This window comes from Gracilinanus agilis, chromosome 4 (genome assembly GCF_016433145.1).
Source record: "Gracilinanus agilis isolate LMUSP501 chromosome 4, AgileGrace, whole genome shotgun sequence".
NCBI lineage: Eukaryota > Metazoa > Chordata > Mammalia > Didelphimorphia > Didelphidae > Gracilinanus > Gracilinanus agilis.
In genome coordinates, this window is record NC_058133.1 from 500,149,060 (window position 1) to 500,165,203 (window position 16,144).

Genomic DNA, 16,144 nt, shown 5'->3' on the forward strand with positions numbered 1-16,144 from the left:
TTATCTATAGAAATTATCTATGGAAATAAATATATTTATTTATGTAAATTATACATAGAAAATAAATATATATCTATAGAAATTATCCATGGAAATAAATATATTTATTTATATAAATTATAGAAATAAATATCTATTAAATATATTTATTTAAATATATGAATATAATAAAAATAAAATTTAAAAATATAAAATTGGAGAGGGGAACGTAGGTGACTCAGGGGATCAAGAGCCAGGTCTAGAGATGGAAGGTCCTGAGTTCAAATCCAGTCTCAGATACTTCCTACCTGTGTGACCCTGGGCAAGTCACTTAACCCCAACTGCCTTGCCCTAACAGCTCTTCTCCTTGTGGAACTGATACTTAGAATGGATTCTAAGACAGAAGATAAGAGGTTTTAAAAAAATATGATTTGGGGAATAGCTAATGAAATAAATACAATTTAAAAATTAAAAAATTTATAACAGTGGATGACACAATGTTGAGGAAGGCTATATTTAGAGATGAATGTCATAAAAGATATCAATAAAAAAAGACTGAATACAGGTCTGGCCGTGTCATTCCAGATTCAAGCAATTCAGTGGTTCCCTCTAGGTTTACAAAGGTTCTTAACCTGAGGTCTAGGAACTGGTTTAACAAGAACAAAATACAACACTCATTCCTATTGAAAACACTGGAAAGCATAGGAATAAAAGGGCCTTGCCTTACAGTAGTAGGGAGCATTTATTTAGAACTACCAGCAAATATCATCTGCAATGGGGATAAATTAAAAACTTTCGCGATAAGATCAGGAGTGAAGCAAGGATGCCCATTATCACCTCTATTATTTAATATTGTGCTAGAAATGCTGGCGTTAGCAAATTAGAGAAGAAAAATGGAAGGAATTAAAGTAGGCAATAAGGAAACTCAACTATCACTCTGAGGATCATGTGATGGTCTACTTAGAGAATCCTCATCAGCATTTCTATATATTCCCAACAAAACTCAGCAGCAAGAGTTAGGAAGAAAACTCCATTTAAAATCACTCTAGGGGGCAGCTGGGTAGCTCAGTGGATTGAGAGCCAGGCCTAGAGACGGGAGGTCCTGGGTTCAAATCTGGCCTCAGACACTTCCCAGCTGGGCGACCCTGGACAAGTCACTTGACCCCCATTGCCCACCCTTGCCACTCTTCTGCCTTGGAGCCAATACACAGTATTGATGCCAAGACAGAATAAAGGGTTTAAAAAAATAAAATAAAATAAAATAAAATCACTCTAGACAATATAAAATATTTAGGAATCTATCTGCCAAGACAAACACAGGATTTATATGATCACAACTATAAAACACTTGTCACACAATTAAAAGTGGATCTAAATAAAAATGGGATAAGAACTCATGCATAGGACAAGCTAATTTACCCAATTAATTTACGAATTCAGGACCAAACCAATCAAACTATCAAAAGACTATTTTATAGAATTAGAAAAAAATAATAAAATTCATCTAGAAGAACAAAAGATCAAGAATGTCAAGGGAATTAATGCAAAAAATGTGAAGGAATGGGGGCAGCTGGGTAGCTCAGTGGATTGAGAGCCAGGCCTAGAGACAGGAGGTCCTGGGTTCAAATCTGGCCTCAGACACTTCCCAGCTGTGTGACCCTGGGCAAGTCACTTGACCCCCATTGCCCACCCTTACAACTCTTCCACCTAAGAGCCAATACACAGAAGTTAAGGGTTTAAAATAAAAAAAAAAAAAATTAAAAAAAAATGTGAAGGAAGGGGGCCTGGCAGTACCAGATCTTAGACTGTATTATAAAGCAGCGGTCATCCAAACTATATGGTACTGGCTAAGAGAGTGATGGGCAAACTTTTTAAAGAGGGGGCCAAAGGAAAGGAAATGCTCATCTGTCAGTCTGTTTCTAAGGCAACTCTTTCAAAGTTTCATTGTATTGTATTCTACTCATTGTATTTGTCAGATTAGGAATAATGTCGCCTGGTGGGTAGAACATTTCAGGGGGCCATTTCTGGCCTGCAGGCCATAGTTTGCCCATCACTGGTCTAAGAGACAGAAGGGTGGATCAGTGGAACAGACTTGGGGTAAATGACCTCAGCAAGCTAGTGTTTGATAAACCCAAAGATCCCAGCTTTTGGGATAAGAACTCACGGTTTGACAAAAACTGCTGGGAAAACTGGAAACTAGGATGGCAGAAGTTAGGTTTAGACTAGTATCTTATACCCAATGGGCATATGATTTAAACATAAAGAACAATATTATAAGCAAATTAGGTGAAAATAGAACAGTCAGATTTAGGGAGAAGAAAAGAGATAGAGAACATTATAAGATGTAAAATAAATAATTGTGATTATATTAAATTAAAAAAGTTTTTGTACAAATAAAACCAATGCAATAAAAATCAGAAGGGAAACAACAAACTGGGAAAACTTTTTATAACAAATTTTTCTGACAAAGGTGTCATTTCTCAAATATATGAAGAACTAAGACAAATGATAAGAAACTAAGCCTTTCCAGAATTGACAAATGGGGAAGGGATATGAATAGGCAGTTTTCAGAGAAAGACATTAAAACTATCAATAATCATATGAAAAAATGTTCTAAATCCCTCCTAATTAGAGAAATGAAAATGAAAACAAGTCATACCTAACAGATTGGCCAATAGGACAGTAAAGGAAAAAGGGTATGTGGCAAAATAGGGACACTGATGCATTGCTGGTGGAGTTGCAAATCGATCCAACCATTCTGGAAGGCAATTTGGAATATGCCCAACAGGCTTTAAAAGAATGCCTGCCCTTTGATACAGCCATACCACTACTAGGTCTGTATTCTAAAGAGTTTTTAAAAAATGGGGATGGACCTGTTTGTATAAAAATATTTATAGCTGTACTTTTGGTGGTGGCAAAAAAAAAATTGGAAAATGTGGGGGTGTCCCTCGATTGGGGAATGGCTGAACCAATTGTGGTATAGGATGGTGATGGAATACTATTATTGAGCTCTAAGGAAGGATGAGCAGGAGGATTTGAGAAGGAGCTGGGAAGATCTACGTCAACTGATGCAGAGTAAAACAAGCAGAACCAGGAGAACATTGTACACAGTAATTGCAACATTGTGGAATGATCGCCGGTGATAGACTTTGCTACTGACAGCAATACAGTGACCCAGGACAATTCTGAGGGACTTGGGACGAAGACTGCTCTCTGCCTCCAGAGAAAGAACTGTGGGAGTAGAAATCCAGAAGAAAACATAGGATTTATCACTTATTTATATGGGTATGTGATTTGGGATTTTGGTTTTATGACTCTGTTACAAAAATGAATAATATGGAAACAGCTTTTGAGTGGAACCCAGTGGAATTGCCTGTCAACTACAGGAAAGGGGAGGGAGACAACATGAATCATGTAATCACGGAAAACCTATGTATAAATCTGACACTGGAATAAAAAAAAAGAAAAAAAGAAAACTGATAACTATCTTGATACAATTGGTTCCCTTCGTAATCCCATGTACTTTATTTTTATTTATTTATTTTTAAACTCTTCCTGTCTGTCTTAGAATCAATACCATGTACTGGTTCTAAGGCAGACAAGTGGTAAGGGAGAGGCACATGGAAGTGAAGTGACTTGCCCAGGGTCACCCAGCCAGGAAGTGTCTGAGGCCAGATTGGAACCCGGGACCTCCTGGTCTGGCTCTCTCTCATGGAGCCCCCCGGCTGCCCCTGGTCTGCGGGGGTAGAGAAGGCTCCTTCAGCCTGTCCGCCTGCCTGCGGGGCTGAGACTGGACTGGCCAGAAATATCCCATCCCTCGGCGGCCCTCACGTGTGACCTCTCCAGGCTCCCGTTTCCCAGCCATTAAAGGTTCACCCCATGAGAGAGGCGGCATAAATTGGGACGTCCCCATTTTATGGGTGAGTAAACAGGGTTCGGGGAGTGACTTGGCCAGAATGTAGGAGAGGCAAAGTGGTTGCTGGAACGATTGGATCCTCCATCCGTGAGAGGCTGTCTAGCTGGATGGCCTCCTTTTTACAGAGGGGGAAACTGAGGCCCGGAGTCAGGGAAGCGTCTTTCCCGCGGACGCCCAGCTGGGATCTGAGGCGGGCCAGTGAGGCGGTGAGGGAGAGCTGGGCTAAGAAGCGCGTCCTGATTCCAAGGAGGGATTCGTGGGGGCCTGCGTGGAGGGACGGAGGTGACTCGGATGACCCCCCCTTCTCTCCTGAGGGTTCTCAGATTCCCCCGGCCTCCTTCTGAGGGGCCCAGGCAGAGCCCACAAAATGGGAGGTCTCCCCCACCCCCCGGCTCTGCTTCCTGCACAGGCCCGCCAGGAAATCGCCAAGACTCCTTTGGTGTCTTTGCCCTCTTCTTCCTCCCATCCAGATCGTTTCAGTCGTGTCTGATTCTCGGGGACCCCCTTTGGGGCTTTCTCAGCCGAGATACTGGCATGGTGGGCCATGTGCTTCTCCTGCCCATTTGACAGATGAGGAAACTGAGGCTGATGGGGGAAGTGACTTGCCCAGGGTCTCAGGGTCTCAGGTCAGATTGGAAGGTGGGAAGATGAGTCTTCCTGCCTCTGGGTCGGGTAGCTGTTCTCTGTCCCCCAGCTAGACTAGAAGCTCTCTGAGGCCTTCTCTTCTGATTCTGGATCTCCCCCCACACAGCGGCGCTCGAAACAGGGCTGGACCCACCACGGCCACTCCGTCAAGGTACCGATAACCTGGGGGCAGCCGCGGCACAAGGACGGGTCCAAGGACCCATTTGAAATGGGGTCTCTGGTTGTTTATTAGAGGCCAGCACATGGGGGTGGCTTTAGGGGTTCCCTGACTTTGCCAGCTGTCCTGGGGGGGCCAACCTGTGAGTTGGGGGTCCCATTCCCTAGGGAAGGGGGGAGCTCCTCCCCGGAAGGTCTTCAGAGAAGGCCTATGGGACCACTTTTGGGGTCTGTGCTAAATAGGGGGGGATTCCTGTCTGGGGCCAGGTGGAACCCCTCTGAGGGCCCTTCTAGCCTGAAGAATCTGGGATTATGGAACCTGTTCCTGCCCCTCTCTATGGCCCCCTTTCATGGTGGGAAGCTCTCCAGAGGCCCAGGGGAGGGGGAGAGCCTGGGAGGGCCTCTGGGGCTCAGCCTGCTGCACCCTCGTGGGCTAAGGTAGAAGGAGATCGTGGCCAGGAGCCTAATGAACCCAGAGAAGGGGAGAGAATGACGGGGGAGCCGCGGCCGGCGCTGGAGCCGGATATCTTTAGATCTGAGGAAGGACACTTATTTCGAGCTCTCAAGAACATGACTGAGTTGGGAGGACGAGGACGGGGGAGACGGGGAGGCGGGCCCATCCCCCACTGCAGGGAGGCGGTTCTAGGGGGCCGCACTGTGGCCCCGCTTTTCTCTCTGATTCCAAGGCCAGCTCCTACCCCGCCTCCCCGACGCCGACCCTAAATAACTGACCCGCTCTCTTGGATCCAAACTATGGACTCTCACAGATGACTCTGAACACAGCTGGGGATTTGATTCTGACTGACTGTGATTTTACTGGAGGGGAAACTGAGGCTTGGAGCAAGAAAGCCACTTGCCAAGAGTCCCATGAGTCCAACCTTCCACTGCGGGCCAGAACCCTAGAACTGGAGAGGTGGAGGGGCCCTGGGGACCATCTGGTCTAATTCGCCACTAGAAGTGGTTCCCCAGATTCTCCAAGGAGGGGGGACCCACCCTATCTTTTTTTTTAAACCTGTACCTTCCATCTGAGGGCCAATCCTAAATATTGGCTCCAAGGCAGAAGAGCGATCAGGTCTAGGCAATTTGGGGTGAAGTGACTTGCCCAGGATCACCCAGCTAGGAAGTGAGGCCAGATTGGAACCCAGTACCTCCCCTGCTCTGAGTCTGGCTCTCCATCCCCAGAGCCACTCAGCTGCCCCCAACTTCAGTGCCTTTAACAATAAACATGATAACAGGTCAAACTTAGGGTGAGAAATAAAGTAGGAGGATAAATTGTTCCGTAATAGAGAAGGTTGCCCGTGGCTGTGATATTTAAGGGGGACGGGCGGACCCTCTCGCCCAGGAGATCTCCTGAGCTCCACACCAGCCGCGGGAGGCAGGGAGGACCTGGTTATCCCAGGCGCAGAGAGGCTGCCAACAGTCACCCGGCAGGCTGCCTACCTGACTCCTAGGCCAGTGGGGAAGGGAGAAGGGAGGGAAGACGTGCTTAGGGAGCGTCCGCGTCCTAGGAGGCACTTTACTAACATTCTCTCTGATCTTTACAACAATGCTGAGAAGTAGGTGCTGTGATGATCCCCATTTTACAGATGAGGAAACCGAGGCAAACAGGTCAAAGGACTTGCCCAGGCTCCCGCAGCAAGGAAGAGCCGGAGGCTGGATTTGAACCCAGCACGCTGGCCTCCTCTGTGCCCTCTCCCTCCAGGCTCTGCTCCCTCCCTTACTTGCTGGGCTTGGCAAGGGCAGAAAAGTTGGTGCTGTCCAGTCCAAAGGCCTTCGCCGTCCTGGCCAGCCGCTCCCACGTGCCTGGGGATGGAGGCGCCCCTGAGTCTTGCTAGTAGGTAGGAGGCAGAGCGAGGGAGCAGGTGGTTTGGCCCCCACTTTAATGGAGGAGCACGGCCGATCCTGCTTTGTACATTGGGCCGCAGAGCAGAAGGCCTGGGAGCCGGACAGATGGGCCTGGGGCTCACTAGACCCGAAGCTTGGGGAGAGCCTTTTGTTTTATCTTTTTCTTTTGCGGAGCATCAGAACATGCCAGAGTGGACAGAGACCCCCGAGACCCCTGGTCCCACCCCTACATTGAACCCACTGGGGGGGCCAGGGTCCCCGGGGGGGGGGGGGGAAGGGGCTGCCAAGGTCACGCAGCTCGGTGGCGGCCCATCCCTGGGACCTTCCTGGCTCGTTCCCTCTGGCCGCTGCCCATCGTGGACGTCCATCTACCAGGGCTCGTGTGACCAGCCAACAGAGGGTTTCTTCCTGCCCATCTGGTGCCCCGAGGGCTGAACGCAGCCCCTGGGTAGGGAGCTCCGAAACAGAGCAAAGAAAATCGAAGCACCCCCTGTGCCCAGATCCACCGAACTGAGGAGGGTTGGAGAGAACCCCAGGGGCTTCTAGGGAACCCAAGGGGAACAGGGCTCCCCTCCAGAGCAGCCTTAACAAGGGGTCTTCCTGCCTTTGCTTGAGGTACTCCAGGGATGGAGAAGGCCACTCGTTCTACTTTTAGATGGCTCAAACTTTTAGGACAAAGTTTTCTGGAAGTTGAGCCTAAATTTGCCTTTTTGCAGTTTCTATCCACTGTTCCTAGCTCTGCCCTCATGGATGAATAGAACAAATCTCAGCTGTTTCTCCCTTATTAACCCTTTAAGTACTGGAAGACAGTCATAAGCCTTTTCTTCTAAACATTTCCATTTTCTTGACAGTCGTCACATGGCAGCCCACTTCCACCCTTACTGCGTTCCTCTGCACACTCTCCAGTTTGTCGGGGCTTTCCCTAAAACACAGCACCCGCCGCTGAACCCAGTATCTCAGGGGTCGCCTGACAAGGGGACCCAATTCCGGAGGGACTCTCTAACCCCTCCTTATTCCCGGAGGCCACGTTCCTCTTCATGAAGCTCGAGAGCTCCTAAGCTTTTTGGGCTGCTGAATCGCCCTCTTGGCTCCTATTTAACTTCCAGCCCAATAAAACCGATGACATTTTCAGTTCAGACGAACCTTTCGCTAACCACGGCTCCTCCATCTTGTCCCGGCGGCATTGATTTTTTGAGCCCAAGAGTAGGACTCTCCATTGATCCATTTATCTTCCAGCCAGCCCAGTGCTCCAGACTGTCAGTATCTTTTTGGGCTAATCCTCCCAGCTTTGTATTATCAGTACATCATCTATCCTTTTACCATGACCTAGAGAAGAAGGCTAAAAGCCAGGGGGCTGAGTGTGGATTTGATTCTATTGACTACCAGGACCTCCAAGAACTTTAGATGTTCAACCTCTTCATTTTACAGCAAGGGAAACTGAGGTCCAGAAGGGAACTGACTCATTGAAGGTTATCTACCTGGTAAGTATCTGAGGTGGAGAGGTATTCTATAAGCACTTTCTATTCTTAATGATGGCGAAATATTACTTGATACATTTTAAGACCAAATCACTCAGGAAAAAACAACACCCACCCTGCTCAACCCATATCTTTTCACTCTGATGAATCTCATTCCCAGAATCCTTAACAACTCATTTTCATGCAACTCATGCAAAACATATTTCCATACCCCAACAACTAAGGAGAGAAGACAGCTGGGACAGGGACATGCACTTCATTAAGCTTTATGAAGCTGCTTCCTTCAAATTCGAATTGGGGATCTTGAATCACCTTCTCGATGGGAGTCACAGATCTGGAAATGACTTTGGATACTACCTAGTCTAACCTGGCACTTGAGAAGGAATGTCCAGTAAGCAGGTCATTCCCATCCACTTACTAGAAACTCATCTATCAGGGCAACACATTCCACTTTGGGACAGCTTTAATTGTCAGGACACTTAAAAAAAAGAAAAGCAAACCAAAAACTGGCTTTTTGCACAATCAACAGCCGAAAGCTAGATCCCAGGAATACTGTACCATAGACCATGCTCCAAGATGATATTTAGCCATTAATGACTTCACGCCGGGTCAAGACAACCAACTGGTATTGAATCTGACTGTGTTCTTGTCTAATGCAGCAGGCTCAGAATCCTAAAAAGACTTTGGATAAAAGGATGAAAGATGAGCCTATTGGCTTATCTTACTTCCTTTGTCTACAGAGGAGGTATCAAACATGTGGCCCTTGCGTTGCATGACTCTGGAACTAGAGTAAAATTTAATTGGGAGGGGCAGTTAGATGGCTCAGTGGATTCAGAGCCAGGCATAGAAGGTCCTGGGTTCAAAACTGGTCTCAGATACTTCCTGGCTGTGTGACCCTGGGCAAGTCACTTAACCTCCATTGTCTACCCCTGACTGCTCTTCTGCCTTAGAACCAATAAACAGTATTGATGCTAAGACAGAAGGAAAGGTGTTTTTTAAAAATGTAATGGGGTATGGAAATATTTTTTGCATGATAATACATGCATAACCCAGATCAAAGTTCTCACCTTCCCTAGGAGGGGGAAGAGAAGGGAGGGAGACAATTTGGATCCTAGAACTGCAGAAAACTTATGTGGAAATTTGTTATTATGTGTAATTGGGAAAATAAAATATTTTTAAAATGTAATGGGGAAATATTTAATGAAATAAAAATATAATCAAATATAGATAAGATATTTAGTTTGCAGGGATCCTTAGATGTGCTTTAGTGGCCCCTATTTGAGTTTGTCATTAATGGACTGCGTACCTTTTCCATAAAATTCCCTTTAAAATCCTACTCAAGCCTTTACACTTCCAGGAAACTTCCTCTGACTACTCTGGCCCACACGAAGCCTTCCCAGTTTAGGAAATATCTTAGTTTGATACGTGAGTTCAGACACATAAATTTGCTGCCTGGTTATTTTTCAATCATGGCTGATCCCCTTTGGGGTTTTCTTGGCAAAGATACTGGAATGGTTTGCCGTTTCCTTCTCCAGCTCATTTGACAAGATGAGGAAACTGAAGCAAGTAGGGTTAACTGACTTGCCCAGGGTCACCCAGCTAGGAAGTATCTGAGGCCACATCTGAACCCAGGATCTCTCATCTCCAGGCCTGACTCTCAATCCACTGAGCTGCCCAGCTGCCCCCAGCCCTTCAGATTCTTGGAAGACAGCTATCACCCCCCACCATCACCCCAAGGTCTTCTCTTCTCCTGATGAAATAATTCCAGATTCTTTGATGGTTGAATTGTTTCTATTTACATGTCTTGTCTATTTCCAATTTATTTTATTTTATTATTATTATTTTGCTATTTATTATAATAACTTATTTTAGGTCAGATTCTGCATCTGTAAAATGGGAATAATCTCACCCTCCAGATTAGGAGGTGAGCACACTCTCTGGCCCTCCAATGGAGTGTTAGGAAGGGGACGGAGTGGGCAGCATCAAGCACATTTCCAGGCGCTTGTTTTGTCCCCCATCTGACTTGGAGGTTCTCGGAGGGCCTCTGACCACGTCTAGCCCCGTAAGGGAAGCCTCTTCCCTTGTCATGAGCTCTTCGGAGCTCGGCACACACTTGGCACCCAGCAGCTGCTCAGTGAATGATGGTTGGATGATGACACGGAGCAGGCAGCCTCCTGCAGCTGCAGAGAGGAGGAGGAGGAGGCTGGACGGTGCCGCCAGATTTCGGCCCACAGGAAGGAAGAGTTTTTGGCCGATGGAGCCATCCAGAAGAGGAACAGGTTTCTTTGAAAAGAAGTGAGTGAGCTCTCCGTGGCTGGAGGTGTTCAAATAAAGGCTGGATGAGTCCTTGCGAGGGAGGCTGCCTAGGCCATCCCTGTACTGTTTGGGAGTTCAGAGGAGGTGACTTTGCTACGAGGACGCCATAGCCTCTGGGGAGGGCAGAGCTGCCAAGAGACGTGGGCTTTGGATGGAGGAAAGGAGGAGGATGGGGAGAGAGTTACTAATAGCCTTCGTCCCCGGGGGTACAGAGAGTATGTAGGAAGGGAGCCAGGGCGGCTATTTCTAGGGGGTGCTGCAGAGGACAGAATGTCCAGTCTGGAGTCCGGAAGATGCATCTTCCTGAGTTCAAATCCAGTTTCAGACACTTACTAGCTGGGTGACCCTGGACAAGTCACTTTACCCTATTTGTCTTGGTTTCTACACCCATAAAATGAGCTGGAGAAGGAAATGGCAAACCACTCCGGTATCTTTGCCAAGAAAACCCCAAATGGAGAATCAGACATGACTGAATCACAGCAGCAACAACAAAAGAGAGAAGAAATGGGTGGAAAGGAAAGATATGAGGGAAAACTCCCCGGTGTTAAATGGCCTTAGCCTTGTGCTTATGATCCCTTGGGTCATTTGCTTCCTCTTGTTGTGGTCATTAGCAAAGTGGCTGGAGGGAGCCCTGCTGTAAAGTGTCGTTGGCCTCAGTGTCCTCATCTGTAAAATGAGTCTGTTGGACTAGACGGCGTCTTAGAGGACCTCTTCCAGCTCCGAGGCTACGTCTAACTCTTCTCAAGGTCCTGACAGCTCAGGGCACAGGGGAAGGGAAGAAAAGACCAATGACTTTGGAATCAGAGGCCTTGGGTTCGAATCTTAGCTCTATTCTTGCATGACCTTGGGCAAGTCATTTAACTTCTAGGGCCTCGGGTTTCTCATCTATGAAATGAGAGGGTTGAACTAGATAACCTCTAAGGCCCCTTTTGGTTCTAGATTCCTCTTTCAGTTCTAGGCCATCCTCTTTACAGATGGGGAAACTGAGACCTAGAGCAGTTAATGGAAGCTCATGAAGGCTTCACATCTTCTTCCCGATAGTCGTGACAGCCTGGACCACAAAACTCAGGCCCTCCTTGGGCTGGTCCCCAATCTGTTCATCTACGCAAGTCTTGTTAACTGAGTGAGCTTGGGATCTCCCCGAGGGGAGGGAGGCTGTCTGTCCCCTCTGTCTGTTGTTCAGTCATATCAATCATGTCTGACTCTTCATGACCCCATTTGGGGTTTTCTTGGCAGAGATATTGGAGCCATTTCCTTCTCAGCTCATTGACAGCTGAGGAAACTGAGGCGAGCAGGGTTTAAGGGTTTTCTTGGGAACAATACTGGAGTGGTTGGCCATTTCCTTCTCCAAGACAGTTAAGGCCCTCAGAGACGGGGCACAGCCCAGCTTCTTCCTGATGGGGCCAGCGAGGAGCCAGAACAAGCCCAGACACACTCCACGCTCCTTGCTGTCAAGACACTAAGACTTCCCTAATCCAGACTTCATGGATTTGGAATCTGGTTACTTTTCACACACACGTACACGCCTTTGCACATACACACACAGTCACAGCCACGTACTGTCACACACACAAATCTTTCCACATCTCTGGCCAGAATCGTGTGTTCCCTCTTCTTCGGCCACCCAAGGCTGGCTCCCACGGCCCCGCCACGCCTCTTCCTCCCCTGTTGCCCAAGCTCGGCGTCTTCAATGGACGAATAGTATTTCTCTTTACGTGTTTGTTCCCAAAGCACACTTATTTGAGGACAGCTTATGTGTGTGTAAGAGGAGAGCCGGAGAGACCTCAGAAGTCAGCCAGTCCCACATTTTGATTTTCTAGATGAGGAGACAAGAGGCCCCGGGAAGTGAAGTCACTTGCCTATGGCCACAGCAAGGAATAAGAAGCAGAGGCAGCGTTGGAACCCCGAACCATCCTTTGGGTCTAACTCTAGCCGTCTCTCCACGGCACCCGGCTTTATGAGTTCTGGCCTGAGGGCCGGCGGCACCTGAGCTCACATCCTACCTCTGCCTTAGGAGCACGGGGATGCTGGGCAAGTCGCTTGACTTCCCAGCCCTGGTTTTCTATAAAGAAGGCGGGTGGGTGGACTAGTGGGCCTCCATCATTGAGCCTGTGATCCCTTCTATCTACCCTTGCTGTGGGGACAGGATGGACTAAGCGAAGGAAGAGCATAAACACTGCCGAGAAGGGAGGAAGAGGCCCAAGGCTTGGATGGCCGCCATCTTTTTTTTATTTTTTTTAACCCTTACTTCGTGTCTTAGCAAGAGCTATGAGACAAAAGGGCGAGGGGCCAAGTGCTTGGCTTGGGGGTCACATGGCTAGGAAGGTACTGAGGCCATATTTGGACCCGGGTCTTTCTGCCTCGAGGACTGGTGCCACCTAATTGCCTCCTGATGGCCACCATCTTGGCTTCCCCTAAACCATCCCTTTTTTTCCTCTCAGAGAGAGAACCCACCACTAGGTGGACCATTTGGGTCAACTTAGTGTGACATGTTGGATGTTCTTTTTAGAGGAGGGAAAGGTGTTATCAGGTTATTAAAAGGCATTCTGGGAAGATCACCACAAGCCACCAAAGGAGGCTGACACATCACATCTGGAGAACATCTGGAATGCGCGCCGCCGGGATGGGGCCTCCCGGCTTCCCTCCATTTCCTCTGAGGCTGGCAATAATGCAAACGACCCTTATCCGTGCGTTCAGACCAGACCCCACCTGGCAACACTTTGGGGGCCGCTACGGGCTACACCACATCCTGGAAGCAAGGACGCTACAGCCCTTTAAGAAACAGTCTAACCGTGGCTGCTGCCAGATTCGGTCTGGAATCCTCCCCATCGCAGAATCCCAAATGGTCCAAGAACAGCCGCCTGGGCCACCCCACCTTTCACCAGGGCTGACAAATGGGCCCCCCGAGCTCCCTTGAGCCCTTCCTTCCTTCCCTGCCCAGTCAAAGGAGATGCCTGAGCGGGGAGAGACGGCCTGAAGAGGGCGAGCCAGGAGGAGACAAAACAAACCCATATGCCGGACCGTCGGCCCTCAGAACGAGCAAAGGTCTGCGCTGCCATAGCTGGCGGTTCCTCTACCATCCCGAAGGCTCGATCGATTCTTTTTTACTTTTTTAAATCCTTACCTTCTGTCTCCGAATTGATAACAAGCATTGGTTCTAAAGCCAAAGGGTAGTAAGGGCTAGGCAATCGGGTTAAATGACTTGCTCAGGATCACAAAGCCAGGAAGGGTCTGAACCCAGGACCTCCCGTCTCCAGGCTTGGCTCTCTAGCCACCGAGTCACCTCGTTGCCCATTTGCCCAATTCTTTGGGAAAAACAGAGTCAGAGGCATGGCCAGGACCCTCAAACTGAGTCATGACCAAGCTTTGGGCTCAACCATCACCCTCTGTGGGGCCCCTCCTCGGCCCCCCACCTTTCCCTCGGAGATCCCTTCCATCGATTCTGAAAGCATCTCGTACGGATCGAATCACCCCCCGAGTTAGAACGGGATCTCCCGGGAGGCAGGAGGCCCTTTTGAGTTTGGTCTCCTTGGAAGCTAGAACGTCGGAAGCACTTAAAAATGGGCAGCGATGGCCCGGCGCGCTTACCTGGCTTGGGGATGAGTCCTTGGAAAGGCCTGAAAAGGAAATCCAAGACGAGATGTTAGAACGTGTAGATAAAACAAGGCGCAGACGTCCGGGGGCAGGGCAGTGGGCTGGGGGGCCTGATGGGCTTCCCAAAGGGAGAGAGAAATGGAAAGATATTTAAAAGGGGAACAGGATGCCCCTGGGGAGGCGGCCCCCAGAAGGCACCTCCCTCTGCCGCCTCCTCCCTTCCTCTCATCTTTATAGCACGGTGATGAGGTCGCACCCCCGAGAGGGAGACGGGCCTGGGGGACAGGCACGAGGTGCTGCCTTTCCCATTTCTTTCCCTGATAAATCGGGAACTGCCCTTGAATTGGGGCTGCCCAGCGGGACGGACGAGTGCCGGAGGGGGAGGGCGGGCTCGTCACCTTCTCTGACCGGGGCTGGGCCTGGCTGTTCCAAGGAGAAGCGGAGCCCATTCCCAGCATGTCTCCCCTCGGTGGCCTCTCTCTGCCCCCCACCCCCAGCCCGGCTCACCCGTGCCCCACCGCCTCCCTTCATGACGAGGCACCTGGTAACCGTGAATTTGATCTTGTCGGCCACTGCGAGGATCCTCTCCAAGTTCTGGGAGCCGAAGGTGCAGGGTTTCCGGAAGGGGATCCCGGGGGGCAGCCCCTCAATAATCACAGAGCCGGGGTTGCTCTTGATCCGTTTGTAGGGGACTTGGACAGGGTACTTGATGCCCAGGGCTTCCCCTGGAACACAAAGGGGAGAACATCCTTCACCGTCAAAGAAAGGAAGGCAGAGGGCATGAGGCTAAGGCGCCTACTAGGTGCCAGGCACTGTGCTGAGTGCTTTACGGATATGATCTCAGCTGGACTTGGCCACAACCTGGGAGGCCGGAGCTAAAGAGCCCCTGTGTGTCTGGATCCTCGTGGGCATCTTTGGACAGACAGCCACAAAGGGGCTGGGCTACACGGTCCCTTCCTGCCTCAGCCCCAGGAGCCTCTGATCCCTACTGGGCCTCAGTTTCTTCCTCTGTAAAATGAGTGGGTTGGGCTAGATGGCTCCAGAGGACCCTCCAGTTCCAGCCCTGTGGCCTTAAAGTGAGCGAGTGAGGGAGACAGGCCTGGCTCTCTCCTGAGATTGCTCTTCCAGGAACATCTGGGGAAACTGGTTGGGATTTGTTTTCTTTGTCTGTTTTACCCAGAATCACTGTGGTCAGCTTATTCTCTAGGCCAAGTGGCACAGCCTGGTAAACTGACCTCTGCGGAAAGGAACAAGGAGTCACCAGGGATGCTGCCAGGAGAGGTGACTTACCCAGAGCCAGTCACAGAGGAGACTTAAATTGCTCAGCAAATCGAAAAACATTTATGAAGCACCTACTATGTGCCAGGCATTGTGCTACGTGCTGGGGAGATAAAAGGGGCAAAAGACAGGCCTTGCTCTCAAGGAGCTCACAATCTCCTGCTGACTCGGAGGTCAGCCCTCTGGCCACTATGCCGTGGTGTCTTTTAGGGAAGGCAATGAGCACTTATAGAGCTCCTACTATGTGCCAGGCACTGCGCCAAGGGCATAAGTATTGTTATTATTTTTTCCAGATAAGATATCTTCACATTGTGACAGCATCTCAGAGGAGTTAAGTGCTTTGCCTAAACTTGCAATTAAGTTGTAGGATTTAGAGTTGGAAGAGGCCTGCAGTTCTAATTCTAGAAGCCTGTGACCTTGGACCAGAGGAGGAACCTGAGGGCCAGAGAAGGCAAAAGTCTTCTTATGCAGTAAGGATGTAGCAAAGACAGGAGACAAAAGGAAATGGGTATTGTTTCGCATCCTCCCTCCCTCCCTTTTCTTTCTTTCCTTCCTTCCCTCTCTCCCACCTTCCTTCCTTTCCTCTTTCCTTCTTTCTTTCCCTCTCTCCTACCTTCCCTCCCTCCCTCTTTCCTTCCTTCTCTCCCTCCCTCATCCCTGCCTTCCTTTCTTTTCTTTCCTTCCTTTCTTTCTTCTTTCCCTCCCACCTTTCCTCTTTCCTTCCTTCTTTCTTTCTCTCCTACCTTCCCCTCCCTTCCCTCATTCTTTCTTTTCTTTCCTCTTTCCTTCCTTCTTTTTCTCTCTCCTACCTTCTCTCCCTTCCCTCATTCTTTCCTTTCTTCCCTCTCTCTCACCTTCCTTCCCTCTTTCCTTCTTTCCTTCCTTCCCTTTCTCCCTCCTTCCTTCCCTCTCTTCCCTGCCTTCCTTCCTCTTCTTT

At 49.1% G+C, this 16,144-nt stretch overlaps 1 protein-coding gene across 1 annotated transcript in view; it reads right to left on the minus strand.

Moving 5' to 3' along the window:
* The window catches only part of LOC123246831 (general transcription factor II-I repeat domain-containing protein 1-like), an 82,501-nt gene that overhangs the window by 39,773 nt on the left and 26,584 nt on the right, over window positions 1–16,144 (minus strand). The window contains exons 2-3 of the mRNA XM_044675619.1: window positions 14,471–14,654; window positions 13,924–13,952 (exon numbers count right to left, since the gene is read on the minus strand). Of these exons, the coding sequence (XP_044531554.1) occupies window positions 13,924–13,952; window positions 14,471–14,654 (213 nt within the window). The remainder of the gene's footprint in view (window positions 1–13,923; window positions 13,953–14,470; window positions 14,655–16,144) is intronic.